The sequence below is a fragment of the Salvelinus alpinus genome, chromosome 23 (genome assembly GCF_045679555.1).
Source record: "Salvelinus alpinus chromosome 23, SLU_Salpinus.1, whole genome shotgun sequence".
NCBI classification, from domain to species: Eukaryota; Metazoa; Chordata; class Actinopteri; order Salmoniformes; family Salmonidae; genus Salvelinus; species Salvelinus alpinus.
In genome coordinates, this window is record NC_092108.1 from 6,981,982 (window position 1) to 7,009,394 (window position 27,413).

Sequence of the window (27,413 nt, forward strand, 5' to 3'; positions counted from 1 at the left end):
GTCCTCAGAAATGGATAATAGCTGCTATATTTGCCTCATAAAATAATAGTAAATAAATAATAGTGGTTGTTCTATCTCTCATAAAGCTCTGATTGAGAATAGCCTATGCTATAGCACTTTAGGATAGCACCTTCTTATGGTAGAACATTTGGGACATAAGCTGCTGTTCATAACTTTAAAGGTACTACATGTAACAACAAAACAACAGAGCACGTCTTTTTGTCAAATTGACTTGGGCCAGCAAATCTGTTGTTGTCAAATTGACTAGGAATAGGCAAATTACTCTCACTGTCAAACGATCATTTTGATTTATGGATGGTAAGTCCTTGAATCCATAGCTGTCTATGAATTTGAAAGTGGTTTACATTTCTCCAGCCTCATCCCACAGCTCATCCCACACCCCCCAAAAAATGACCCCTTTGTTGGGGTGCCCGCTTTGTTGCTGTTGGAATCCCAGAATACAACATGGTACAAATTACAATATTTTTATGGTATCAAAAACTGTTTGCTGAGTAATAAGTCCACCGTCACAAGGGGTATGTAGGCCTACACGTTTTTAATCAACAATCATTTTCACCATGAAAATCATATTTTATGCAACACAGGAAAATGATATAAGACTTTGATCTTGTTTATTCAGCAACTTCTTTTCCCTGTAAGAGGAAAGAAAATAAAGGATCAGTATTAACAATGAACATGCAATATATACTCTATATATTCAAAAGTATGTGGACACTCCATTTCATGAAGCTCCCGACGAACAGTTCTTGTTCTGACGTTTCTTCCAGAGGCAGTTTGGAACTTGGTAGTGAGTGTTGCAACCAAAGACAGAATATTTTTTTACACACTACGTGTGAGCTTGTGTGGCCTACCACTTTGCGGCTGAGCCGTTGTTGCTCTTAGAACGTTGCCACTTCACAATAACAGCACTTAAAGTTGACCAGGGCAGATCTAGCAGGGCAGACATTTGACAAACTAACTTGTTGGAAAGGTGGCATCCTATGACTGTGCCACGTTGAAAGTCACTGAGATCCTCAGTTTTGCCAATGTTTGTCTATGGAGATTGCATGGCTTTGTGCATGGATTTTCTACACCTGGCAGCAACTGGTGTGGCTGAAATAACCAAATCCACTAATTTGAAGGGGTGTCCACATACTTTTGTGTATATAGTGTATCTTAAATACGTTTCATTGAGTGTAAGAGGATTTATTGACTTCTGTGAAGACCGAATCATAGGTGGTATTGATGTGGTCATATCTGAGCATGAGTCAGGTGTAGGTTTAACAGCAGTACTGTACCTTTCCAGTGTCGCGGGTCTTGGCTCTGAGCTTGTTGACTTGAGTCTCAGCGATGTCAGCACGCTCCTCAGCCTCCTCCAGTTCATGCTGAACCTTCCGGAACTTAGACATGTGGCCGTTGGCTTGTTCCTCCTGTGTGAGGAACAGAGAGGGAGAGCACTACTTCAGCATTCAAAGTTTGAAACTTCAGGTAGAAAATTAATATGATTTTTTTTAAAGGTATTTTAAAGTTTTTTTATTGACAGATTTAGGATTGCACTGTATATATGGAGATAGATGATACAGCAGAGAAGGTGAGTGGTGTAACTGGGCATCAAACCACTGCCTCCAGTGCCTATTGTAAGTATTCACCGACCTTCAAATTTTGTTTTACAAAGTGTTATTAAAATGGTTTAAAATTTAAAACAATTGTCAACGATCTACACAAAATTGTCTGGAACATATGCAAAACCATATGGAATCTGTTTTTTTCAGTTCAACTGCTAACATTTTGATTTGTTTTCATTATGTGGTATGATTTCTCATTACATTATTTATCGAGAAATATTCTTCAAACTGTCTTGGAAAGGAGAAGGAGAAAGGATCATCACACAAAGTGTTAATTAATTGTACATAAAACTGGCAAATATGTGAATTATTGTTGATGATGAACAAAGCAATGTTATCCATTCCAAATGAATGACATAATTGCGTTTTGGGGTATATTTTGTAAATGAACTTTTATGATTATATATTTGATTATATATGTGATGGAACATCTTTTAAGAATGATTGAAAAATAAAACACTATATCTTGACTCGATAAGTATTCACTCCCCTGAGTCAAGACATGCTATAAACAAATTCATTTGGCAACAATTACAATTAGAGTATTTTTTGGCTATCCTAAGTCTATAAGAGCTTTGCACATCTGAATTGTGCAATATTTACCTATTATTCTTCAAAAAATTATTCAAGCTCTGTCAATTTAGTTGTTGGTCATTTTGACAGTCATTTTCAAGTCTCACAATAGATGTTTTAAGCAAATATTTATCAAAACTGTAACTAGGCCACTTAGGAATGTTCACTGTCTTCTTGGGAAGCGACTACAGTGTAGATTTGACCTTATGTTTTAGGTTGTCTTGCTGAAAGGTAAATTTGTCTCCCAGTGTCTGGTGGAAAGCAGGACTGAATCAGTTTTTCCCTCTATGATTGTGCCTGTGCTTAGCTCCATTCCATTTTTTCCCCCTGAAAAAATCTCCCTCGCCCTTGTCGTTGACAAGCATATCAATAACATGACGCTGCCACCATCATGCTTGACAATATGGAGAGTGGTACTCAGTGATGTGTTGGGTTTGATTTGCCCCAAACCTAACACTTTTTATTCCGGAAAAAAAGTTGATTCCTTTGCTACATTTTTTGCAGTTTTACTTTAGTGCCTTTGTTGCAAACAGGAAGCAGGTTTAGGAATATTGTGTACTGGCTTCCTTCTTTTCACTCTGTCAATTATATTAGTATTGTGGATTAACTACAATATTTTTGATCCATCTAGTTTTCTCCTATCACAGCCATTAAAGTCTGTAACTGTTTTAAAATCACCATTGGCCTCATGGTGAAATACCTGAGCGGTTTCCTTCCTCTTCGGCAACTGAGTTAAGAAGGACTTCTGTATCTTTGTATTGACTGGGTGTATTGATACACCATACAAATTATATAATAGTTTGTAAGCTTTCCAATGATATCAAAACTCAACCGTTTATCTTTTCCAATGAGGAAAACACATGGCTGTCTCATGGTAGTGGGGTCAAAATAGGTCAACTTTGAATACCTCTATCTCCATAATGTTTTGACATTCAGTTCCAAAAAGTAACTTTCTGACCACTTCTACCATGGGCAAATATGTATGGCAAGTTATGTTCAAATCAAAAGTTGATTGAAATCAAATGGACCGAATTAAACGGATTTAAACTGATGGACATTTTACCGTAATTCTCTTACCAAACTTTGCATCTGCACAGTTTGTCCAGTAAATGTGTATTTTTTAAAATGTTTTATTGTGTAAATTGTTAAAAATAGTAATTGTGCATAGAGTTGTATGCTATGTTAAACTTTATAAATCAATGTTTTTTGTTTGGCATCTTTTCGCTTTGACATTATGGAGAGTTTGTGACCCCCCCCCCCCCAAAAAATAACTATTTCAATCCCACTTTGTAACACAACAAAATGTGGGGGGGAAATCCAAGCGGGGTGAATACTTAAATAAAAAGCTGTATGTGATCCAGCACGACCACTAGACTAGTCCCCCTCCTTCAAGTTGATAAAACATAGACATAGGAGTAACTCAGAAATGTGCATAATTTCTTCAGCAATTACTTGCACTATCAATTGAGTCATTGGTGGCTGATGTGCAGTAGCAAACACTTTCTTCAACTTGTAATGTCTACTCGGGAAATAATGTGTTTTTGAAAGTGTGCTTCGAGAGTATTTGACTTGCTCACCGCTTCCTCAGCCTGTCTCTTGTAGGCTTTCACTTTCATCTGCAGCTTATCTACCAGGTCCTGAAGTCGGACAACGTTCTTTTTATCCTCCTCAGTCTGTGGGACAAGATCAAATAATCAATGCCCCATAGTTGTATGCACAAACCTGTCTGTGTTTGTGTCAACCCACTGGGCAAAGGCATCAATTCAACATCTATTTCACGTTGGTTCAACGTATTTTCATTGAAATGACGTGGAAACGATTTAACCAGTGTGCCCAGTGGGAAGTGTTTGAAGAAGGCGATTTCTCCTACCTGGTAAGTGAGCTCCTTGACTCTGCGCTCATACTTGCGGACTCCCTTGACTGCGTCTGCACCTCTTCTCTGCTCGGCCTCCACCTCAGTCTCGAGCTCACGCACCTTGTGTGGAAGAAATGAACGTAGGCATTTGTTTGAGGGGGTGAAATCAGATATAACAAATCTTTGTTAAACAGAGGTCGATTCTTCTACTCAGTCAAGGAGGCAAAATTGTTGTCTGTTCCTATATACTTTTACAATTTTCATCAATTTTCATTGTAATGATAACAGATTTTCATGATCTAGATGGGTTATTGACAGAAAGTCAATGGTCCTGTGTATTTTTACAGTGGATTCGGAAAGTATTCAGACCCTTTTCCTTTTTTCCACATTTAGTTACGTTAAAGCCTTATTTTATCCTCATCAATCTACACACAATACCGCATCATGACATTACAATACCCCATAATGACATCACAATACCCCATAATGACAAAGTGAAAACAGGTTATTTGAACTGTTTGCAAATGTATTAAAAAGCTAAACATAAATATCTTATTTACTTAAGTATTCAGACCCTTCGCTATAAGACTCGAAATTGAGCTCAGCTGCATCCTCTTTCCATTGATCATCCTTGAGATGTTTCTACATCTTGATTGGAATCCACCGGTGGTAAATTCAATTGATTGGACGTGATTTGCAAAGTCATACACCTGTCCAAATAAGGTCCCACAGTTGGCAGTGCCATGAGATTCTCTGGTCTGATGAAACCAAGATTGAACTCTTTGGCCTGAATGCCAAGCGTCACATCTGGAGGAAACCTGGCACCATCCCTACGGTTAAGCATGGTGTGGCAGCATCATGATGTGGAGAGGTTTTTCAGCTGCAGGGACTGGGAGACTAGTCAGGGTAAGATGAACAGAGCAAAGTATTACATTTACATTTTAGTCATTTAGCAGACGCTCTTATCCAGAGCGACTTACAAATTGGAAAGTTCATACATATTCATCCTGGTCCCCCCGTGGGGAATGAACCCACAACCCTGGCGTTGCAAGCGCCATGCTCTACCAACTGAGCCACACGGGACCACGTATAGAGAGATCCTTGATGAAAACCTTCTCCAGAGCGCTCAGGATTTCCAAAAGGACAACGACCCTAAGCACACAGCCAAGACAATGCAGGAGTGGCTTCGGGACAAGTCTCTGAATGTCCTTGAGTGGCCCAGCCAGAGCACGGACTTGAACCCGATCGAACATCTCTGGAGAGACCTGACAATAGCTGTGCAGCGATGCTCCCCATCCAACCTGACAGAGCTTGAGAGGATCTGCAGAGAAGAATGGGAGAAACTCCACAAATACAGGTGTGCCAAGCTTGTAGCGTCATACCCAAGAAGACTTGAGGCTGTAACCGCTCCAAAGGTGCTTCAACAAAGTACTGAGTAAAGGTTCTGAATACTTATGTAAATGTGATATTTCAGCTTTTTTATTTATAATAAATTAGCAAACATTTCTAAAAACCAGTTTTTTCTTTGTCATTATGGGGTATTGTGATGTCATTATGGGGTATTGTGTGTAGATTGATGATGAAAAAAATATTGAATCCCTTTTAGAGTTGTAACGTAACAAAATGTTAAAGTAAAGGGTTCTGCAAAACTTTCCCGAATGCACTGTATATAACCAAATACATTTCCAGCAATCAGTCTTTCAATCCACCCTAGCCTCATTGAGAACCAGACTTCCCGAATCGGAAAGCCTGATAAAAATGGCATGAAGTTGCTAAAAAAAGGGTGGAAACCTGGTGTAAATCAGTGACGCCTCACTAACGCGCCAAAACAATCAAATTACTTGCTTGGGCAGAGAGTGTTCAAAGGAGTTGTAATGCCTTCATTTGGGGGGAGGGTTCTGGAAATGTAACATCCAATAAAATTGGAGCTTCCATTCTAGGCGTTTCGGCTAATACAAAATTATCCAGACCTCCAAAGGAGGTGTGACGACAATGTGATTTCGAAGTATGGCTATGCAAGACATAATCCACCCTAATCCATTCTGCTGTCAACTCACCCTGGACTCCAGTTTCTGGAGCTGCTTCTTGCCTCCCTTCATGGCCAGGTTCTCAGCCTCATCCAAGCGGTGCTGTAGGTCCTTGACTGTGATCTCCAGGTTCTTCTTCATCCTCTCCAGGTGAGAGCTGGTGTCCTGCTCCTTCTTCAGCTCCTCAGCCATCATGGCCGCCTGGAATGGTAGTGTGTTTAATTTATTTACCAACTGGCACCAATCATAACGTCCCTCTGAGATCTTTGTTGTTGTAAACCAGCCCAGCTACCATTGGCCCTTGGTGACAAATCAAGTGGATGTAATTCAATAGATCATAAAGACTCACGTCAGTGATGGCCTTCTTGGCCTTATCCTCTGCATTTCTAGCCTCCTGGACGATGTCCTCCACCTCTCCCTGCACCTGCACCAGGTCAGTCTCCAGCTTCTTCTTGGTGTTCAGAAGGCTGGTGTTCTGGAGGATGAAACAAAACCCTTTGTTTGAATCTCAAGAGAACTTACAAGGCAGACAGGGTATGCTTGGTTGAGTTGAATGAGAAATGGCTTAGAGCCGTACCTGGGAGTGTAGCAGTCCAACTCGCTCGCTGGCGTCTACCAGCTCAGTCTCAGCCACTTTGCGGCCTCTCTCAGTCTGCTCCAGAGCAACTCTCAGCTCCTCAATTTCAGCCACCATCAGACCGTTCCTGCGCTCCACCATGGCTACCTGCTCCTTCATGTCCTCTGAGACACGGACAGCGTCATCAAGGTGCAATTGGGCATCCTGGGGTTCAACATGACATGGGTTCATTAGGACTTGTGGAGGTAGAGGCGATAGGATTGGTGATAGAACTGTTCATTGGTAAGAATTTCCCCAATATCCCTACCTTTCTACAGTATATTAGTCAACACTATTCAATTCTTCTGTTGTATTCTTTTCTACAGATTCACAAACAAATCCCTCCCCATGTTCAGATCTTTGAGCCTGATATCCCAGTCCCTTTACCTTGAGCAGTCCCTGGACGTTCCTCAGCTGTTTCTGGGCTTCAGCGGCCTGCCTATTGGAGTGGCTCAGCTGGACCTCCATCTCGTTCAGGTCTCCCTCCATCTTCTTCTTCACCCTCAGGGCGTCATTCCTGCTCCTGACCTCAGAGTCCAGGGTGCTCTGCATGGAGTCGACCATCCTTTGGCTGTTCCTCTTGATCTGCTCCATCTCCTCGTCCTTCTCAGCGATCTTCCTGTCCACCTCACCCTTGATCTGATTCAGCTCCAGCTGCACACGCAGAATCTTGGATTCCTCGTGCTCCAGTGTTCCCTGGACAAAGAGAAGAAGTTGGGTAAATTGTGTTCAATACATTTGGATGTGAATAACACGAGGAACTAAATATATATAACTACAATAAACACCAATACAGGGAGCATTGTAATGTAGCTGGCATTGGCTATTGTTACACTGCTTTTCCCATCAAACAGCGGCAGTTTGTACCTCAGCCTCCTCCAGAGCGGTCTGGATCTCAGACTTCTCTGTCTCCACGGTCTTCTTGGCCTTCTCCAACTCATGGATGCTCTTGCCATTCTCTCCGATCTGCTCAGTCAGGTCAGAGATCTCCTCTGCACACACAAACACAGGAGCAGTTTAGACTTGGGAGATTTTCAGAAGATATCCCAACGCACTGAAGCTGACATTGAATCATAATAATGAATCCATTATTTACTCAGTAGTTCATATGGTCTTGAAAATCTAATTGCTCCTGCTTCCTTGGGTTTTTCAAATTACAGGTTCAAAAACTGATATTTTATACCATTCTAAAATGGTGTAATAGAAATTGATGGTTACAGTTTCCTACATTTTCAAAACCCTACTCAAACATGAGCCACGTAAAACTGCTGTCAAATGCTCACGTTGCAGGTTCTTGTTCTCTCTCTTCAGAGTCTCCAGATGATCCAGAGCCTCCTCGTACGAGTTCTTCATCTTGAAGAGTTCAGTGCTCATAGAGCGAGCCTCCTTCTGAGCTCCTTCCAGCTCAGCCTGACCCTCCTCATACTTCTGCTTCCACTCTGCCAGGACCTAGAGGAATCCATGAGATTTTCATTACAAGTAATTGATGAAGAGTTTTGAATCAGAAAAATGCTACAATTATACCACAACTGATCATATAGCAGACAGAAAATGTCAACCTAGCGTGAGGTTTATTTATTTTCACCTTGTCAAAGTTCCTCTGCTTCTTGTCTAGGTTGGCGGCCATTGCGTTGGCTCTCTCAACGTCAATCATGAGGTCCTCCACCTCTCCCTGCAGCCTCTGCTTGGTCTTCTCCAGGGATGCGCACTTGGAGTTGGTCGCCTCAATGGTTTCCTCGGCGTCCTGCAGACGCTGGGCCAGCTTTTTCCTATTGGACGACAGAGGGTATAGGAATGTTACAATATATATGGACCCTCACCATCCACACGCTATATTTGTGTTTTTGCTGTTGCGTGTGACTCACTTGGCCTCCTCCAGCTCCTCTGTGCGCTGGATGGCATCAGTTTCATACTTAGTCCTCCACTGAGCCACCTCACTGTTTGCTTTGGACATACCACGTTGCAGCTCTGCCTTGGCCTCCTGCTCCTCCTCAAACTGCTCTCTCAGGAGGTCACAGTCATGGCGGGCAGACTGGACACCGTGGGCCAGGGCGTTTTTAGCCTGTGAGAGAGAAAGAGAAAGACAAAGAGATATTAGAGAGATAGTAAAACAAATGACAGTAGAAGTCTCTGAGGATGGCGTAGTCACCGTCTATATGAAGATATGGCTATAAACTCTGTGGTCGGTGGTATCCGTTTTGTGTCCCTTACCTTGACCTCCTCCTCAATCTGCCTCTTCAGCTCCTCAACCTGTTGGATGAAGGCCTGTTTTCCTCTGGTCAGCTGAGACACCAGGGATTCCTTCTCCTCCAGCTGGCGTCCAAACTCACCTGCAGGGATAGAGGGAAATCTCGTTAATGGGGTCTCTGACCTCCTAAGATTGAAAATGTATTTTTTTAGGTATCGTAGGGCAATGTTATGTGGTGAATATTACACTAGAAACTATTGTGGACTGGACTATCTGGATATAGCCCCCAACACGTTATTGTGTTTTACTGAAGGAAAGCATCAGTTTGTTGTTCATTGTTGAGGATGGTACCGTTTTCTGTCAGGAGTCTGGCCCTCTGTCCGCTGATGTCGTTGACCTGGCGAACATTCTCATCATTCTTAGTCTTGAGCTCACTCAGCTGGTCCTCAAGAGTACGACACATCTTCTCCAGATTGCCCTGTTAGTGAAACATGTTCCATCATTACTTTATATATGGGACTCCTGTCACCTTCAGCTCTCTTGAATGGTAATGTAGATGACCCTCCTCAACACTGCTTGATCAAAACATCACTACTCACCTTAGCCTTGGCGACGGCCTCCATGTTGCTGGAGAGGTCATCAATCTCCATCTTGTACTCGCTCTTCTCCTTCTCCAGCTTCTGCTTGACACGCTGCAGGTTGTCGATCTGCTCCCCGAGCTCAGCCACACTGTCGGCCTGCTTCTTGCGCAGAGCGGCGGCTGTGGCCTCATGCTGCAGGGTGGACTCTTCAAGATCACGACGCAGCTTCTGGAACTCAGCCTCACGCTTCTTGTTCATCTCAATCTGAGCAGCAGTGGCGCCTCCGGCCTCCTCCAGCCTCTCGCTGATCTCCTCAAGTTCCCTGGAGAGATCGGCCCTCTGCTTCTCAACCTTGGCCCTGGCAGAACGCTCAGCTTCAATTTCCTCCTCCAGCTCCTCAATACGGGCCTAGACCAGGGGGCAGGAGCAGGGGGGATGAACACTACAATGCAGATGAAACAATTTAATGTGTTCATACTAAGCCAGTTCCACTAATATATTCAGTAGAAAGTTTCCCATGCAGGAACCAAAACCACAACGGTAAGAAGCACCATCTTTACAATAGTTAGAAGCAACAGTAAGAAGCACCAGGAAAAATGTATGCTACCAGATTAATTGTTTTCAGGAAATGAAGGAAATGATTCAGGTGTGGGCTTTCCTGTACTGGAGCTGAGATCCTGTACTGTACCTGGAGTTCCTTGATCTTCTTCTGCAACTGAGCTCCCAGAGACTGTTCATCCTCAACCTTGCTGAGGAGCTGGCTGGTCTCAAACTCCTTTCTAAGAATCACAAACACGTAGATTGCAGAGTTTTGGTTTGATAGTGTAAAGAGAGAGTATCATGCCATTCAGTTAGCTTTTAAGAATCACATGCAAATGGTCATTCATAATTACAAGAATTAGTCAAGAACAACTATTATTTTAATCAATATAGCATGTAATACTGTCGTCATTTGTTTGTGTTTACTTCTTGATTTTCTCATCAGACTGCTGCTTGTCATTCTCCAGGTCCATTATGGACTCCTGGGCCAGTTTCAGATCTCCCTCCAGCTTTCTCTTGGCTCTCTCAAGGTCCATACGGAGCTTCTTCTCTTGCTCCAGAGAACCCTCAAGCTATAAGATAAAAACACATATTGTTCAAATCTTAACAACTGAAGATAATACCATCTCACGTACTATCATGGCCAAAATTTCAAACTCACGTCGTCCACTTGCTGTTCCAGCTTGGTCTTGGCCTTGGTCAGAGTGTTGACTTTGTCCTCCTCTGACTGCAGGTCGTCCAGTGTCTGCTGGTGGGCCTCTTGGAGGGCTTTCTTCTCCTTGGTCAGCTTGGCAACACTCTCATCCAAAGACGCCATCTCCTCCGTCAGGTTTTTAACCTGAAAACCCCCAAACTAAAATTAGTCTTTTGGCTCTTCACCATAAAGGAGAGATTTAGTTTGATATATATTCCTGCACCCAATACGACTTGAATTCCATTTCTGTTTAGCTATATTTTGAGTTGATTATTGTTTGGTGGTTAGACTGTCTCTGGTAAAAACACGAGACCTTGTTTTCAGTGGCGTGCTTCTCCTTCTCCACTTTGGCTAGGGTGAGCTCCAAGTCATCAATGTCCTTCTTCAGCTCAGAGCACTCATCCTCCAGCTTCCTCTTCTTGGCAGTCAACTCAGCATTCATCTCCTCCTCATCCTCCAGCCTCTCAGTTGTCTCTTTGAGTTTGGCCTCCAGCTGGATCTTGCTCTTGATGAGCCCCTCGCACCTTTCCTCGGCATCGTTCAGATTCTCACCTTCCTGGTTTCAGAACAGGAGAAAAAACTCAGAGGCCTCACTTTGTGTATCAAAATATAGACTTCATTTAGTTATAGATCAGAGCAAATCAATATAAATGGATTAAATATATTCATGGGCTATTAAAATGTGTGAGTTAGCCACATACTTCTTTCACAGTGTGTGTGCGTGTGTTTGTAAATGTTCCCTTTGACGGTTGTTGCTCACTCACAGATGTGACTTGGAGTGCCAGGTCATTTTTCTCTTGCAGCAGGGACACCATCTTCTCCTCCAACTCCTTCTTCTTGGCCAGAGCCTTGGCCAGGTCTGTCTTCATCTTCTCATAGTTCTCCTTCATGTTGGCCAGCTCCTTCTCAGTCTCAGCACTCTTCAGCAGGGGCTTGATCTTGAAGTACAACTTCATCCATGGCCAGGTTTTCACATTCATGAATGAGCGGATGTTGTACTGGATGGAGAAGATGGCCTCTCTGGTCGACAAAAAGGATAGAGTGGCATGGTGAGTGACATGCTTTTTTAAAGATACATTCTAGGAATCAAAGAATTTTAAAAAATGGAGCCCCGTCCCACTTTTGGTATACAGTTGTAACCAGGCATGATAATGGAAGGTTTTTCACTTTAAAATATTTACTAAACGAAAACTATTGATTTCAAAGTTGAAGAAACCATACAACTCTATGCACAAGGACACATTTTACAAAAACACATTCACAGGAAGAACTGTGCAAATACAAAGTTAGTTACCAGAATAAAACGAAATTAGATTTTACGGTAATTCTATTACCAAAATTTGCAAAGGCACAGTTTTTCAAGTACATTTTACATGTTTTATTTGCTGTATACATTCTTGAAAGCCGTCATTGTGCATATATTAGTATGGCTTGTTAAATTTTGAGAACGTTTTTTGTTTGACATACATTTTTAAAGTTAAAAGTCGGAGTTTCCGTTTCCATGGAATTGCCCAACCCTTCGTAAATTCATAGACACCGTTCTTGATTTAAGGACTGACAGGTTATGCTAAGTTCATGAGGCACAAATTTAAAGGAAAATTGAACAGCTTTCCAAACTTTGTTTCTCATTTTGATCAACTCACATCATATACAGTATGTAATCATAATGCATTACATACAGGTGGTTCACAGAAAGCTTTGCCAAAATGTCTACTATTTCTCACCTCCTCTCCATCATCTTGGTGAACTCTTTCCTCATGAGGAATCCACGGCTGAGAGCCTGGACCATGCCGACCAGAGCTGCTAGCTTCTCATCTCTCATCTCCTCCAGGACACCCAGCAGACCGGCTTTGAAGAACACCTGACACAGGTTAACATGGTCAATGGAACCACAGTGGTAACACATAGAAAGGGTTGAATCAAAAGAGGGGAACAACACCAGTAGACTGATTTAGTTTTTCTTCTATATTATTAGTCATGTTTGACTTTGAAAAACAAAACAAATACACTACAATGTTTTTCCACCTTTTATACTCCATTAGTTACATTGTGGTTTACATTTTTGTTGTTGTGTTTTGTTGTCAGCCATGGCTGGGGATATTTGACTGACCTTGGTGTGTCCAAATTTATAATCCTCGTGATTTATATCAATGGACCCAAGCAGCTTCTCAGAAGCCTTCTTGTTGTCCATGAACTGGCCCTCTGGGATGACACTGGCATTCAGTACTTTATACCTGAATGAGGAGACATTTTTAACACGTGTCAAGTTGCAATAGGTTGGTTAAATGACGTAAATGGTAATCCTCAGGGCACTTGTCCGGGGCAAGTACATTTTTGGGGGGACAAGCAGATTATAGATTTAAGTTGTCAGAATGGAGAATTGAAAAAGATCACAATATCAAGCATTTAGACTACTCAGTAGAATTTGATCGAAGTGTCCTCTGGATGCGATTTGTTGTGCACACTGAGGTATATGGGTTGCGCACTAAGAGCATCCAGTCGGGCTGTATCACCGCCTGGTATGGCAACCGTACCGTTTGCAACTGCACCGCCCGCAACCGCAGGGCTCTCCAGAGGGTGCTGGGATCTGCCCAACGCATCACCGGGGGGCACCCTGTCTCCTAATCCCTGTCTCCTAATCCCTGTCTCCTAATCCCTGTCTCCTAATCCCTGCCTCCTAATCACTGCCTCCTAATCACTGCCTCCTAATCACTGCCTCCTAATCACTGCTTCCTAATCACTGCCTCCTAATCACTGCCTCCTAATCACTGCTTCCTAATCACTGCCTCCTAATCACTGCTTCCTAATCACTGCCTCCTAATCACTGTCTCCTAATCACTGCCTCCTAATCACTGCCTCCTAATCACTGTCTCCTAATCACTGCCTCCTAATCACTGTCTCCTAATCACTGCCTCCTAATCACTGCCTCCTAATCACTGCCCCCTAATCATTGCCTCCTAATCTTACCATGTATTAATGTCAATTGTCATGTCTGATATCCTAAAAAGCGTTCCACCGTCAATACCGTATAAACGTAAATGGTAACACGCAGTTGATACGGGTGTGCAGAAACCAATGCTGCATACTCCTGTTTTTCCTCAAGTGCTAAAAATGGGGTTTTGAGAAATTATTCTGACACCGTTGGAAAAGCTGGGCTCTCCTCTATTCAATACTGGCAATGTAATTCAGACAGCGTAAATAAAATATTATTAGAAAAGCCTAATTGACAAGTAACTCCTATGCTGTCAAGATCTCCACTGTTTCCTGTCAGTTGTTGTGGGTTAAGTGCCTTGCTCATGGCCACATTGCCAGGAGATATAATACATGGGATCAGAGACCAGCAATGGCAATGGTGCAGTGGTTCCTTGCATCATCATACAGCACAGCTCTCAGTGGTTCCTCGCATCATCATACAACACAGCTCTCAGTGGTTCCTCGCATCATCATACAACACAGCTCTCAGTGGTTCCTCGCATCATCATACAACACAGCTCTCAGTGGTTCCTTGCATCATCATACAACACAGCTCTCAGTGGTTCCTCGCATCATCATACAACACAGCTCTCAGTGGTTCCTCGCATCATCATACAACACAGCTCTCAGTGGTTCCTCGCATCATCATACAACACAGCTCTCAGTGGTTCCTCGCATCATCATACAACACAGCACTCAGTGGTTCCTTGCATCATCATACAACACAGCTTCCAGTCACCTTTTTGGCCCATGGTTTCACAGATTCTTTTTTAAGTGACTTGAGCCCTTTGGATAAATAAAAATCAGTCCTGCTTGTCCGAAGTAGGATAAGTTGCTAAAAAAGTTAATGTCAATCCCTGAGCCTATTCTGATGCCGGGAAACACTTGGAGCAGAAATTGTGTGTGTGTGTGTGTGTGTGTGTGTGTGTGTGTGTGTGTGTGTGTGTGTGTGTGTGTGTGTGTGTGTGTGTGTGTGTGTGTGTGTGTGTGTGTGTGTGTGTGTGTGTGTGTGTGTGTGTGTGTGTGTGTGTGTGTGTGTGTGTGTGTGTGTGTGTGTGTGTGTGTGTGTGTGTGAGTGTGTGCATTAGTGTTTGTATGCATGTACCTCTGCTTGAAGTCAGCATAGATGATTCTGCTGGGGAAGCCCTTCCTGCAGATCCTGATACCCTCCAGAACACCATTACACCTGAGCTGGTGGATAACCAGGAAGTTCTGCATCAGACCTGGTAAAACAAACCAAGTCTATTTTAATATTCATAAACAGGTTAAAGATTCAGATGGTTAAGGTTAGTGATACTGTACTGATAAGATGTCCTATTTAACTCAATATACACCTGGAGTCTTTGACTCGTTGGGGATCAGGCAGCGCACAAAGTGAGGATGAGTGCTCCTCAAGTTGGTCATCAGCTTGCCCAAGTTCTCCTGTAAGAGGGTTACAAACCATTTCCTCAGAAATAATTTATCATCGTCAAGGCTCCTTTTGAAGGACTGAATATCCACATTTCAAAAGCTCACCCTGAACTGGGAGGACACAGTCTGCATAGAACCACCCTTCTTCTTGCCTCCTTTCTTGGTTGTATCTGTTCAAATGAGGGAAAAGTAAAAGATAACTATAAACTCGATAAACACTCTTATCTGAATAACCCTGAGAAATAGTGATACGTTCAAAGTCAAATCAAATTGTGTTTGTCACATGCTTCTTAAACAACAGTTGTAGACCAACAGTGAACCCTTCCCAACAATGCAGAGAGAAAAATATAGAAAAAGTTACGTGTAGAAATACACAATGAGTAACAATAACTTGGCTATATACACGAGTCCATGTGCAGGGGTACAAGGTCATTGAGGTAGATATGTACATATCGTCAGTCAATATAAACGTAATAATACTGAATTCCCCATCGACCACACCCACAAATTGGGGAAAACAAAAATAAACATCCCATTGATCCCCGGTGTAAAATCTTTTGTTATACAGAAATAACAAAACATCCCGAAAAGCTTCCCGTGTTGTAACCAGGTCAAAAATCCAGACCTGGATGGTTCACAATGCTCCCACAGGGAAATAGATCCTGCAAGAAGAGCCTTGTGGTTTCTGGCTATACGGTGTGGGAAATGTGGGGACCTGGTGTCCAATTAGGCTACACGTAGCTTCGTGTGTGGAAAACATTTAATCACCCGTAAGACATTTCACTAGTTCAGTAAAGTCTGTTTTGTAACACCACTCACTACCAGAGGCTGTATAGTCTGTTTTTGTATTGTTGGTCTAGGTTGGTAGCTAACTAGCATCCACTCACTCATGTGGCTGCTAGCAACGTCATGAAAAGGGGCATGAGGGAAGCCCTACAATATTACATTATTTTAAGTAGTCAGAACACTCTGGAGCAGGCAATGTTGAAAATAAATCTTTACACATGTTGTACTTTGCATAAATGGTGTTTTGTAATTGACTAACACAAGCAGACAAAATGTAAATTTAGTTTGAAGAAGGCCAAGTGTTTACTTTGAGCCAATGGGGTAACCTAGGTAACCATATGTTGTTTTCCCCACAGGCGGGTGGGGCGGTGACGTTCTATCTAATACCGACTGGGTCTATAGTTATGTTAAAGTAGCTAGGCAGCAGGATAGATAAGAAACATAACTAACTTCCTTCTTACTGGACACAGAGACATAGAAATGGTATCCACAAGTTCATCTGACTTTGGGGAAGTATATAAAGGGTATCATTGCCAAAATCCTGAAATATTCCTTTAAGGAAAATGTGGGTCTGAGTTGTAACTGGTACTTAGTTAAATATTTTGACGTGATGCTAGTCTTACCCTCAGGTGGGGCAGCAGGGTACAGGGCAGCCAACAGTTTGACTGAGGCCTTCCCATACATCAGAAGAACTGATTCGTTCAGGGGGTCCTTGTTCTTCTCCAGCCAGCCAGTGATGTTGTAGTCCACAGTGCCGGCGTAGTGTACGAGAGAGAAGTGGGCCTCTGCCTTGCCTTTGGCAGGTTTGGGCTTCTCATATGCCTTGGTTTTGCCAAGATGCTGGTCGTTCAACTTGTTCTTGAAGGTAGTGTCTGAAGCCTTGGGGAACATGCACTCCTCTTCAAGGATGGAGAAGATGCCCAATGGCTTTACGAAAAGAGATTTAAGAGACATTTATTCCTTTAGCAAACATGCTATTATAGGATTCTATTCCTTTAGGGTCACATATATGGAGACATATTAAGTTCTCAATCGTCAGATACGTTGTACCTCTGTGATAATATATCACACATCACTCGCCATGATCTTTGCTGTTGTGGTCCATTATAAATCCTCACAGACAGCTTACCTTCTCAATAAGCTCAATGCAGGCAGCCAAGTCCATGCCGAAGTCAATGAAGGCCCAGACAATTCCCTCCTTCTTGTACTCCTCTTGCTCCAGGACGAACATGGTGTGGTTGAAAAACTGTTGCAGTTTCTCATTGGTGAAGTTGATGCACAGTTGCTCCATGCTGTTGTACTGTTGAAGGAATTTCAAAAGTGATAATTTCATCGTACAAGGCTGTAATCCCTCTCAATCCCAACTAATTGTCTTGTTCTGGTCTCATACTCACATCAAAGATCTCAAACCCGGCAATGTCGAGCACACCGATATAGAACTGCCTTGGGTTCTTGGTGTCCAACATCTCGTTGATACGGATGACCATCCACAAGAACATCCTCTCATAGATGGACTTGGCCAGAGCCATGACTGCATTATAAACCTGCAAAGATAATACCTCAAATGAATACATGAGATATTGATCATGTCTAGTAATGAGGTGATAAGCGCTTGGAAAAACAAAAGTACTGTAAAAAGAAAAAGCTATGCACTCTTCCCCAACAGAATTCCGGTGCTCAGAAAGTGGTTGACACTGGTTTGACTACCTTACCTGAGGCACAGTCTGTCCCTTGGTCACGTACTCGTTGCCAACCTTCACTCTGGGGTAGCACAGACTTTTCAGCAACTCAGCTGAGTTCAGGCCCAGCAGGTAGCCGATTTTATCAGCCACTGGAGATAGAACCAACATCAACAGACTCAGGCACTCAGATCGCTTGTTTCTGATGTTACACTGACAAAATAGTTTGTCCAACTCTTTTGTGGGATAAGTTTTGAATTTCATCCTCAACCATTGTTTCAAATAATTTGTGGAGGTTGGAATTTAGACTCCATCATGTATCTCCTACCTGACGTTCATGTGGTACTGTCTGTTTTACCATTTCTATTTATACTTTGGGGAATGGGACTAACGCTTTACACATTGTACAGTTGAAGTCGGAAGTTTACATACACCTCAGCCAAATACATTTAAACTCAGTTTTTCACATTTCCTGACATTTAATCCTAGTAAAAATTCCCTGTCTTAGGTCAGTTAGGATCACCACTTTATTTTAAGAATGTAAAATGTCAGAATAATAGTAGAGAGAATGATTTATTTCAGCTTTTATTTCTTTCATCACATTCCCAGTGGGTCAGAAGTTTACATACACTAAATTAGTATTTGGTAGCATTGCCTTTAAATTGTTTAACTTGGGTCAAATGTCTCGGGTAGCCTTCCACAAGCTACCCACAATAAGTTGAGTGAATTTTGGCCCATTCCTCCTGACAGAGCTGGTGTGACTGGGTCAGATTTGTAGGCCTCCTTCCTCGAACACGCTTTTTCCGTTCTGCCCACACATTTTCAATAGGCTTGAGGCCAGGGCTTTGTGATGGCCACTCCAATACCTTGACTTCGTTGTCCTTAAACCATTTTGCCACAACTTTGCAAATATGCTTGGAGTCATTGTCCATTTAGAAGACCCATTTGCATCCAAGCTTTAACTTCCTGACTGATGTCTTGAGATGTTGCTTCAATATATCCACATAATTTTCCTCCCCCATGATGCCATCTATTTTGTGAAGTGCAGCAAAGCACCCCCACAACATGATGCTGCCACCCCCGTGCTTCACAGCTGGGATGGTGTTCTTCGGCTTGCAAGCGTCCTCCTTTTTCCTCCAAACATAACGATGGTCATTATGGCCAAACAGTTTTATTTTTGTTTCATTTTTTTTATTTATTTTTTTATTTTACCGTTATTTTACCAGGTAAGTTGACTGAGAACACGTTCTCATTTGCAGCAACGACCTGGGGAATAGTTACAGGGGAGAGGAGGGGGATGAATGAGCCAATTGTAAACTGGGGATTATTAGGTGACCGTGATGGTTGAGGGCCAGATTGGGAATTTAGCCAGGACACCGGGGTTAACACCCCTACTCTTACGATAAGTGCCATGGGATCTTTAATGACCTCAGAGAGTCAGGACACCCGTTTAACGTCCCATCCGAAAGACGGCACCCTACACAGAGCAGTGTCCCCAATCACTGCCCTGGGGCATTGGGATCTTTGTTTAGACCAGAGGAAAGAGTGCCTCCTACTGGCCCTCCAACACCACTTCCAGCAGCACCTGGTACCCCATCCAGGGACTGACCAGGACCAACCCTGCTTAGCTTCAGAAGCAAGCCAGCAGTGGTAATCAGACCAGATACTCCAAAAAGTATGATCTTTGTCCCTATGTACAGTTGCAAACCATAGTCTGGCTTTTTTATGGCTGTTTTGGAGCAGTGGCTTCTTCCTTGCTGAGCGGCCTTTGGGGTTATGTCAATATAAGACTTGTTTTTCTGTGAATATAGATACTTTTGTGCCTGTTTCCTCCAGCATCTTCACAAGGTCATTTGCTGTTGTTCTGGGGTTGATTTGCACTTTTTGCACCAAAGTACGTTAGTTTCTAGTAGACAGAATGCGTCTCCTTCCTGAGCGGTATGATGGCTGCGTGGTCTCATGGTGTTAATACTTGCGTACTATTGTTTGTACAGATGAACTTGGTACCTTCAGACATTTGGAAATTGCTCCCAAGGATGAACCAGACTTGTGGAGGTCTACAATTTTTTTCTGAGGTCTTGGCTGATTTGTTTTGATTTTCCCATGATGTCAAGCAAAGAGGCACTGAGTTTGAAGGTAGGCCTTGAAATACATCCACAGGTACACCTCCAATTGACTCAAATGATGTCAATTAGCCAATCAGACGCTTCTAAAGCCATGACATAATGTTCTGGAATTTTCCAAGCTGTTTAAAGGTACAGTCAACTTAGTGTATGTAAACTTCTGACCCACTGGAATTGTGATACAGTGAAATAATCTGTCTGTAAACAATTGTTGGAAAAATGACTTGTGTCATGCACAAAGTAGATGTCCTAACCGACTTGCCAAAACTATAGTTTGTTAACATGAATTGTGTGGAGTGGTTGAAAAACAAGTTTTAATGACTCCAATCTAAGTGTATGTAAACTTCCGACTTCAACTGTATATCTATGAGTGTGACTCACCCTCTGTGCTGTCTGGTTCGGCCTGCTCCTCACGCTGTTTCTGCTTGAATTTCAAGTTGCCATGATGCATTACAGCTCCTGTCAACTTGTAGATGGCCATCTTCTCATCATTAGTGAAGCCCAGGATTGTAATGGCATCCTGGAATTAGAGAGGAAGTATAACAGTGATGAACTCAACAGTAGTTTGCTCAGTTACAGTACACTACAGTTCTGTGCTCACTCCAGAACAAATGGGATAGATAGAATTTACTGGCTTTTCTGTTCCACATGATTACTTTTGGCCAACACTATTGTGTGGCAGCACAAAAGCAGTTTTACACAGTTCCACAGGACATTTAGTGCCACTCTCTTGTGGATGTCTTACTTTACCTAAAGGTGAAGTGTGGAGGCATGACGAGTGCCTTGAGACACATGTTTAACTAACTCAAAGGTGCCCAGCTGTCACCAAGTTGGAATTGCACAATGTTCCTACCCGTTCCATGTCTAGAGTTTGGTTAACCCTTTGTATAACTCACGTCTGTGGCATCCAGCTCTTCCTTGTCGTTGATGCTGGCCACAGTGATCTGACCTTGGCTGATCATAGGATAGTCGTAGGGGTTGGTGGTGATGAGCGTCATTTCTGTGGACAACGGAGAACGGCTTCTCAGTTAAATCTCGTAGAATTCCACTGTCCTACCTTTACGGTATCTCTCCCTCCTTTAGTCAGTCGATGGACTCAGGGATATATGTAGTATATAATAAATAGCATCAAAAGACTGGACTGAGGCTCCTAGAGTAGTGCATCACAGTGCATTACTTGATAGGTCTTTCCCATGAAAGATATATTAAGACCTGACCCATGTCTAGATGTCTTGTTTTCTTGGATGTACTCATTGTAATAGTGTTAATAGTGTGGACTATGATTTTTTTTTTTTGAGAAATGTCTAAAATATTTATAATCTCAGTATCTTCCTTCCTCATCACCTCAAACGAAAATGAAGCACCACCTCAACATCAACAAAAATGAAAATGGCGTGTTTGTTTTGTAGTTAAAAAAGGAGGAAGACAATTGTCTCCAATGACATCATTGATGTGCATCATGTGATTTGAATCTACGAGTTGTCTACTAATTGGTTGATGATGTCATTGGAAACACTTCCTCTATATGTTTTAGTACAAAACATAGAAATGCACAATTTTCACATAATGTTGATGTTGGGGTGATGCTGGAGAAGATTTCCCAGATGGGGATGGGGATAATTTCCCCCTAACCTCTACTCTGCCTTACCAACTAGCTCAGGTTTGTGGCCTGTCATCATCTGGTAGAAGATGTGGTAGCCTCTCTCATCGGGGAGCTGGAAGGACACTCTGGACTTCTCCAGCAGGTCTGAGAGACAAAGAGAGAGACAGAGTGAGAAAGAGAGAGAGAGAGAGAGAGAGAGAGAGAGAGAGAGAGAGAGAGAGAGAGAGAGAGAGAGAGAGAGAGAGAGAGAGAGAGAGAGAGAGAGAGAGAGAGAGAGGGAGAGAGAGAGAGAGAGAGAGAGAGAGAGAGAGAGAGAACATGAGAACATTACATGTGATGATATGATCTCCTAAAATATTCTGTGTGAATTAAAGAAAGCATTGAGAAACAATCAAAACCAACTCACAGGTCTCAATATCAGCTTTAGCCAGTTTGCCTGCTTGGAAGTGAATTCTGATGAATTTACCCTGTAGTAGAGCATGGGGGTTAGAAATATGTCTACAAAATAATTCAAACATTTGACTTTGATAGACCACTTGAAATGTTAGTTTGTTGGACTGTTTTAACTATAAGGAACTACTGAAATGTTAGTTTGTTGGACTGTTATAACTATAAGGAACTACTGAAATGTTTTTCCCAATGTAAGGTCACTTCCACAGTATGTCCTTCATACTTACAAAGCGGGACGAGTTGTCGTTCCTCACTGTCTTGGCATTACCATAAGACTCCAGCAGAGGGTTAGCTGCAATGATCTGATCCTCAAGAGACCCCTGATTGAGAAAAACACAAGTTGCTTAGAAACTGGTTAACCCTTTCTTGAAACGGGATTCACCGTTGCAAAAAAAAGTTTACACAGCCCACCAAACTGAAAAGGCACAACCTACCTGCATTTTGCTGGGGTCTACTTCCTTCTTGGCACCAGATACTGCGATGGTGGCGAAGTACTGGATGACACGCTTGGTGTTGACAGTCTTTCCTGCACCGGATTCTCCACTGGTTAATATGACAGAGAAAGAGGGGTTTTAGTCACAGATTGTGTCAGATTGGCGTTCAATAAGAAATATGGTTGAGAAATACACTGTTGACCTGTTTTCTAACAGAAGTAATGAATTAACAAATATTCCCACTCATTGATGTATTATTGCACCACAGCCTAATCCAGGGGTCATTCTTAATGTCATGTATTTTATAAAAACTTACGTAATCAGGACGGACTGGTTCTCCTTATCTGTAACCAAAAAAACATATTGCTCATCATACTCCTGCAACATTATGGGTACATTATTGCATTCATAGTAGAGGTCGACCAATTAATCGGAATGGCCGATTAATTAGGGCCGATTTCAAGTTTTCATATCAATCTGTAATCGGCACTTTTGGACACCGATTGTGGTTGGTTTTTATTTAATTATTTATTTTACCTTTATTTAACAAGGCAAGTCAGTTAAGTACAAATTCTTATTTTCGATGACGGCCTAGGAACAGGGGGTTAACTGTCTTGTTCAGGGGCAGAACGACAGATTTTTACCTTGTCAGCTCGGGGATTCGATCTTGCAACCTTCCGGTTACTAGTCCAACGCTCTAACCACCTGCCTTACATTGCACTCCACGAGGAGCCTGCGTGGCAGGCTGACTACCTGTTACGCGAGGGCAGCAAGAAGCCGAGGTAAGTTGCTAGCTAGCATTAAACTTATCTTATTAAAAACAATCAACCTTAACATAATCACTAGTTAACTACACATGGTTGATGATATTACTAGTTTATCTAGCGTGTCCTGCGTTGCATATAATTGATGCGGTGCTTGTTAATTTCTCATCGAATCACAACCTACTTCTCCAAACGGGTGATGATTTAACAAGCACATTCATGAAAAAAGCACTGTCGTTGCACCAATGTGTACCTCACCATAAACATCAATGCCTTTCTTTAAAATCAATACACAAGTATATATTTTTAAACCTGCATATATAGTTAATATTGCCTGCTAACATGACTTTCTTTTAACTAGTGAAATTGTGTTACTTCTCTTGCGTTCCGTGCAAGCAGATTCAGGGTACATGCAGCAGTTTGGGCCGCCTGGCTCGTTGCGAACTGTGTGAAGACCATTTATTCCTTACATAGACCGTAATTAATTTGCCAGAATTGTACATAATTATGACATAACATTAAAGGTTGTACAATGTAACAGCAAAATTTAGACTTAGGGATGCCACCCGTTAGATAAAATACGGAACGGTTCCGTATTTCACTGAAAGAATAAACATTTTGTTTTCGAAATGATAGTTTCCGGATTTGACCATATTAATAACCTAAGGCTTGTATTTCTGTGTGTTATTAAGTTATAATTAAGTCTATGATTTGATATTTGATAGAGCAGTCTGACTGAGCGTTGGTAGGCAGCAGCTGGCTCGTAAGCATTCTTTCAAACAGCACTTTCGTGCGTTTGCCAGCAGCTCTTTGTTGTGCTTCAAGCATTGAGCTGTTTATGACTTCAAGCCTATCAACTCCCGAGATTAGGCTGGTGTAACCGATGTAAAATGGCTAGCTAATAGCGTTTCAATCGGTGACGGCACTCGCTCTGAGACCTTGAAGTAGTTGTTCCCCTTGCAGAGGCCGCGACATTTGTGGAGCAATGGATAATGATGCTTCGAGGGTGGCTGTTTTCGATGTGTTCTTGGTTCGAGCCCAGGTAGGGGCGAGGAGAGGGACGGAAGCTAGACTGTTACACTGGCAATACTAAAGTGCCTTGAAGAACATGCAATAGTCAAAGGTATATGAAATACAAATGGTATAGAGAGAAATAGTTCTATAATTCCTATAATAACTACAACCTAAAACTTCTTACCTGGGAATATTGAAGACTCATGTTAAAAGGAACCACCAGCTTTCATATGTTCTCATGTTCTGAACAAGGAACTTAAACGTTAGCTTTTTTACATGGCACATATTGCACTTTTACTTTCTTCTCCAACACTTTGTTTTTGCATTATTTAAACCAAATTTAACATGTTTCATTATTTATTTGAGGCTAAATTGATTTTATTGATGTATTATATTAAGTTATAATAAAAGTGTTCATTCAGTATTGTTGTAATTGTCATTATTACAAATAAATAAATAAATAAAAATCGTCCGATTAATCGGTATCCGCTTTTTTGGTCCTCCAATAATCGGTATCGGTATCGGCGTTGAAAAATCATAATCGGTCGACCTCTAATTCATAGCATCATCATGAATTTCATTTTGGAACATTTTACAATTGGAGACTAATGAAATTCCCAGCAAACTAACAGACATGAGAAAACAGTAGATTCCCTCCCTCCCTCCCTCCCTCCCTCCCTCCCTCCATCCGTCTATTCATCCATCCATCCATCCACCCATGAGAGCTCGTACCAATCATCATGAACTGAAAGGCGTTGTCAGAGACGGAGAAGATATGGGGTGGAGCCTCCATCCTCTTCTTCCCTCTGTAGGCGTTGACAACCTCTTCGTCGTACACGGGGAGCCACTTGTAGGGGTTCACCGTGGCACAGAAGAGCCCAGAGTAGGTCTGGATGAAAGGGATTCAATTGAATTCGGGGATTAGTAAATCAGAATTACTTTTATCATAGCCCCAAGACATGCTAACCTCTCCCTATTACAATAACAGGGGAGGTTAGCATACCCCCAAGATATGCTAACCGCTCACCATTACAATAACAGGGGAGGTTAGCATACCTCCAAGACATGCTAACCTCTCACCATTACAATAACAGGGGAGATTAGCATAACTCCAAGACATGCTAACCCCTCACCATTACAATAACAGGGGAGGTTAGCATACCCCCAAGACATGCTAAACTCTCACCATTACAATAACAGGGGAGGTTAGCATACCCCCAAGACATGCTAACCTCTCACCATCACAATAACAGGCGAGGTTAGCATTTTTTGGGGGGGTGTGATATTTGTGCGTCTGTAACTTTCTCACTCATCATTATTCACGATTTATTCAAGATTATCCGTAATCATAGTAGAATTCACGTTAATGTAGAAGTATTTGGAAACATATTCAAATCTTATTTATAATAAGCGACTCCAAAATGATACAATACATTATTTACCATTAATTTGATTTGGGCCACAAAATAATCTGAAACATAACCAAAACAAACAGCAAATGCATCTAACAACAATGTTGATTTAATCATAGCACGCTAAGAATATGGGACCAAATAATTAACTTTTTACTACTTTAATATACATAAGTGAATTTGTCCCAATACTTTTGGTCCCCTAAAATGAGGGGACTATGTACAAAAAGTGCTGTAATTTCCAAACAGTTCACCCGATATTCATGAAAATACTCTCAAATTAAAGCGGACAGTCAGCACTTTAACGTCATAGTCATTGTACAATTTCAAATCCCCAAAATATGTCACTTTTGGAGCAAAGTGTGTATTTCTTATGGTCATTTACTGTATGTGTAGTACAGGAAGTGTGAATTTCTTATGGTCATTTACTGTATGTGTAGTACAGGAAGTGTGAATTTCTTATGGTCATTTACTGTATGTGTAGTACAGGAAGTGTGAATTTCTTATGGTCATTTACTGTATGTGTAGTACAGGAAGTGTGAATTTCTTATGGTCATTTACTGTATGTGTAGTACTGGAAGTGTGAATTTCTTATGGTCATTTACTGTATGTGTAGTACAGGAAGTGTGAATTTCTTATGGTCATTTACTGTATGTGTAGTACTGGAAGTGTGAATTTCTTATGGTCATTTACTGTACGTGTAGTACTGTATGTGTGTATTTCTTATGTTGATGTATGTGTGTGTATGTTTATGCAGGTTTCTTACATAGATCATCCATGCTGCATAACGCTCTTTGAGGTTATACAACACAGAGGCTTCATTCAGGTAGGTCATCATGGCCATGTCCTCAATCTTGTCGTACTTAGGGGGGTTCATCTGATAGATGTCTGCTTCTTTGAACTCTTTTCCTTCCTGAAACAGTCAGAAATCTACATGACACACAGATCAAACTGGACATGACTGAACACGTTTTGCTCATTAGTTCAAATGCGTACTGCCATTTAATCCAACTACTCTGTTATCACCCATTGACACACACATGGATATTCTTGACTAATCAATATCAATCATTCATGCCATTTTTAAATAGCAGTAAGAAAAATGGCGTGCTTGAAGGTTATATTCTGTTTATACAAAAAAAATACTAATCTGTCTTTTGTTACTGATTTTCATATTGTTTGTTTTTGATCATTTTAAAGATGTTTTTTCAAGAAATAGAGTAATTCCACAAACTTTAACTTGAATACTTTTCAGATCAGGCTTACCTCCTTAGTCCCGTCAGGTTTTGTGACTGTCACAGTACACTTTCCATCGCCCCTGGCAGTGACCAAACCCTTTAGGTACAGCTCCTTGACATCTGTCACATAGCAGGCATTCTTTGAATCAAAGGGTGCGGCTTGTGCCTCCATCCTCTCCCTCTCAGGCTTACGAAGGTACAAGGCAGCCTTGCCATAGATTTGCATCTCCGCGTCCGTACTCATGGTGACGGATTACTAGGAAACAGATTAAACAAGAATCTAGAGTGACTCTGTGGTGCTTCCTCCACAGTCAACAGAGTTAGATCAGCGGTACCCCTCACAGAATATTCTTATCATTTTTATATGAAGATTCAAACCATGTCTCACCTTCGTTTTCCCCTCCTACAGATGAATTTCTACTTCTTGGAGGACCCTGTGAAACATTAGGGTGTTGTAAATTCTAAAGCCTTATCATTTAGCCCCCACGAAAGGCTAGAAAACATTTTGAATGGCATCATTCAACTCAAATCACTACAGCCATGTCCAATTCAACTACAGGTGCAACTGGTAACTTTCATTTTCCTGGTTGGCAACTCACTTTCCTAGACATTCTGTCAAGAATTTAAATAAATAACTCTGAAAACCCAGTTACATTCTAGAACACCCCCTCAATTTACAAACAAGTGCAGGAGCACCACTTTTGACTGTGAATTAAAGTGCCAGATTTGAAGTAAAACATATATTATTTTACATTTTAAATCAATGCCACTTCGTTGTATTTTGTCAATATTACAAGAGACAGGCAAAACATTTCTTTATGTAAAACT

The 27,413-nt window shown here is 41.8% G+C and overlaps 1 protein-coding gene across 1 annotated transcript; it reads right to left on the reverse strand.

Moving 5' to 3' along the window:
* Positions 1-539: 539 nt before the first annotated feature.
* On the reverse strand, positions 540-27,020 carry LOC139550127 (myosin heavy chain, fast skeletal muscle-like). Its single transcript, XM_071360772.1, has 40 exons — positions 26,974-27,020; positions 26,614-26,841; positions 26,114-26,260; positions 24,668-24,824; positions 22,474-22,501; positions 22,158-22,266; positions 21,951-22,043; positions 21,680-21,740; positions 21,319-21,417; positions 20,567-20,670; positions 20,052-20,190; positions 17,581-17,699; positions 17,263-17,412; positions 16,998-17,168; positions 16,492-16,795; positions 15,188-15,252; positions 15,007-15,094; positions 14,778-14,895; positions 12,810-12,933; positions 12,424-12,560; positions 11,464-11,719; positions 11,013-11,255; positions 10,667-10,843; positions 10,432-10,577; positions 10,154-10,244; positions 9,484-9,873; positions 9,236-9,362; positions 8,908-9,026; positions 8,562-8,758; positions 8,282-8,465; positions 7,980-8,145; positions 7,564-7,688; positions 7,084-7,392; positions 6,658-6,861; positions 6,430-6,555; positions 6,111-6,281; positions 4,069-4,173; positions 3,776-3,871; positions 1,299-1,430; positions 540-653 (listed from the first exon to the last, which is right to left on the reverse strand). Exons 2-40 carry the CDS (start codon positions 26,827-26,829, stop codon positions 633-635), a joined length of 5,814 nt encoding a protein of 1,937 aa, XP_071216873.1. The 5' UTR covers positions 26,830-26,841; positions 26,974-27,020; the 3' UTR covers positions 540-632.
* Positions 27,021-27,413: the final 393 nt, after the last annotated feature.

What these genes read in the sequence shown, in the direction of transcription:
- LOC139550127 (XM_071360772.1), bottom strand. Translation starts at nt 26,829, where the DNA reads ATGAGTACGGACGCGGAGATGCAAATCTATGGCAAGGCTGCCTTGTAC. An exon ending in CTTTCAGTTCATGATGATTG is followed by an intron (nt 22,502 to 24,667) that starts GTACGAGCTCTC and finishes TTTTGGTTACAG; the next exon opens with ATAAGGAGAACCAGTCCGTC. An exon ending in ACGTCCAGGGACTGCTCAAG is followed by an intron (nt 6,862 to 7,083) that starts GTAAAGGGACTG and finishes GTTGAACCCCAG; the next exon opens with GATGCCCAATTGCACCTTGA.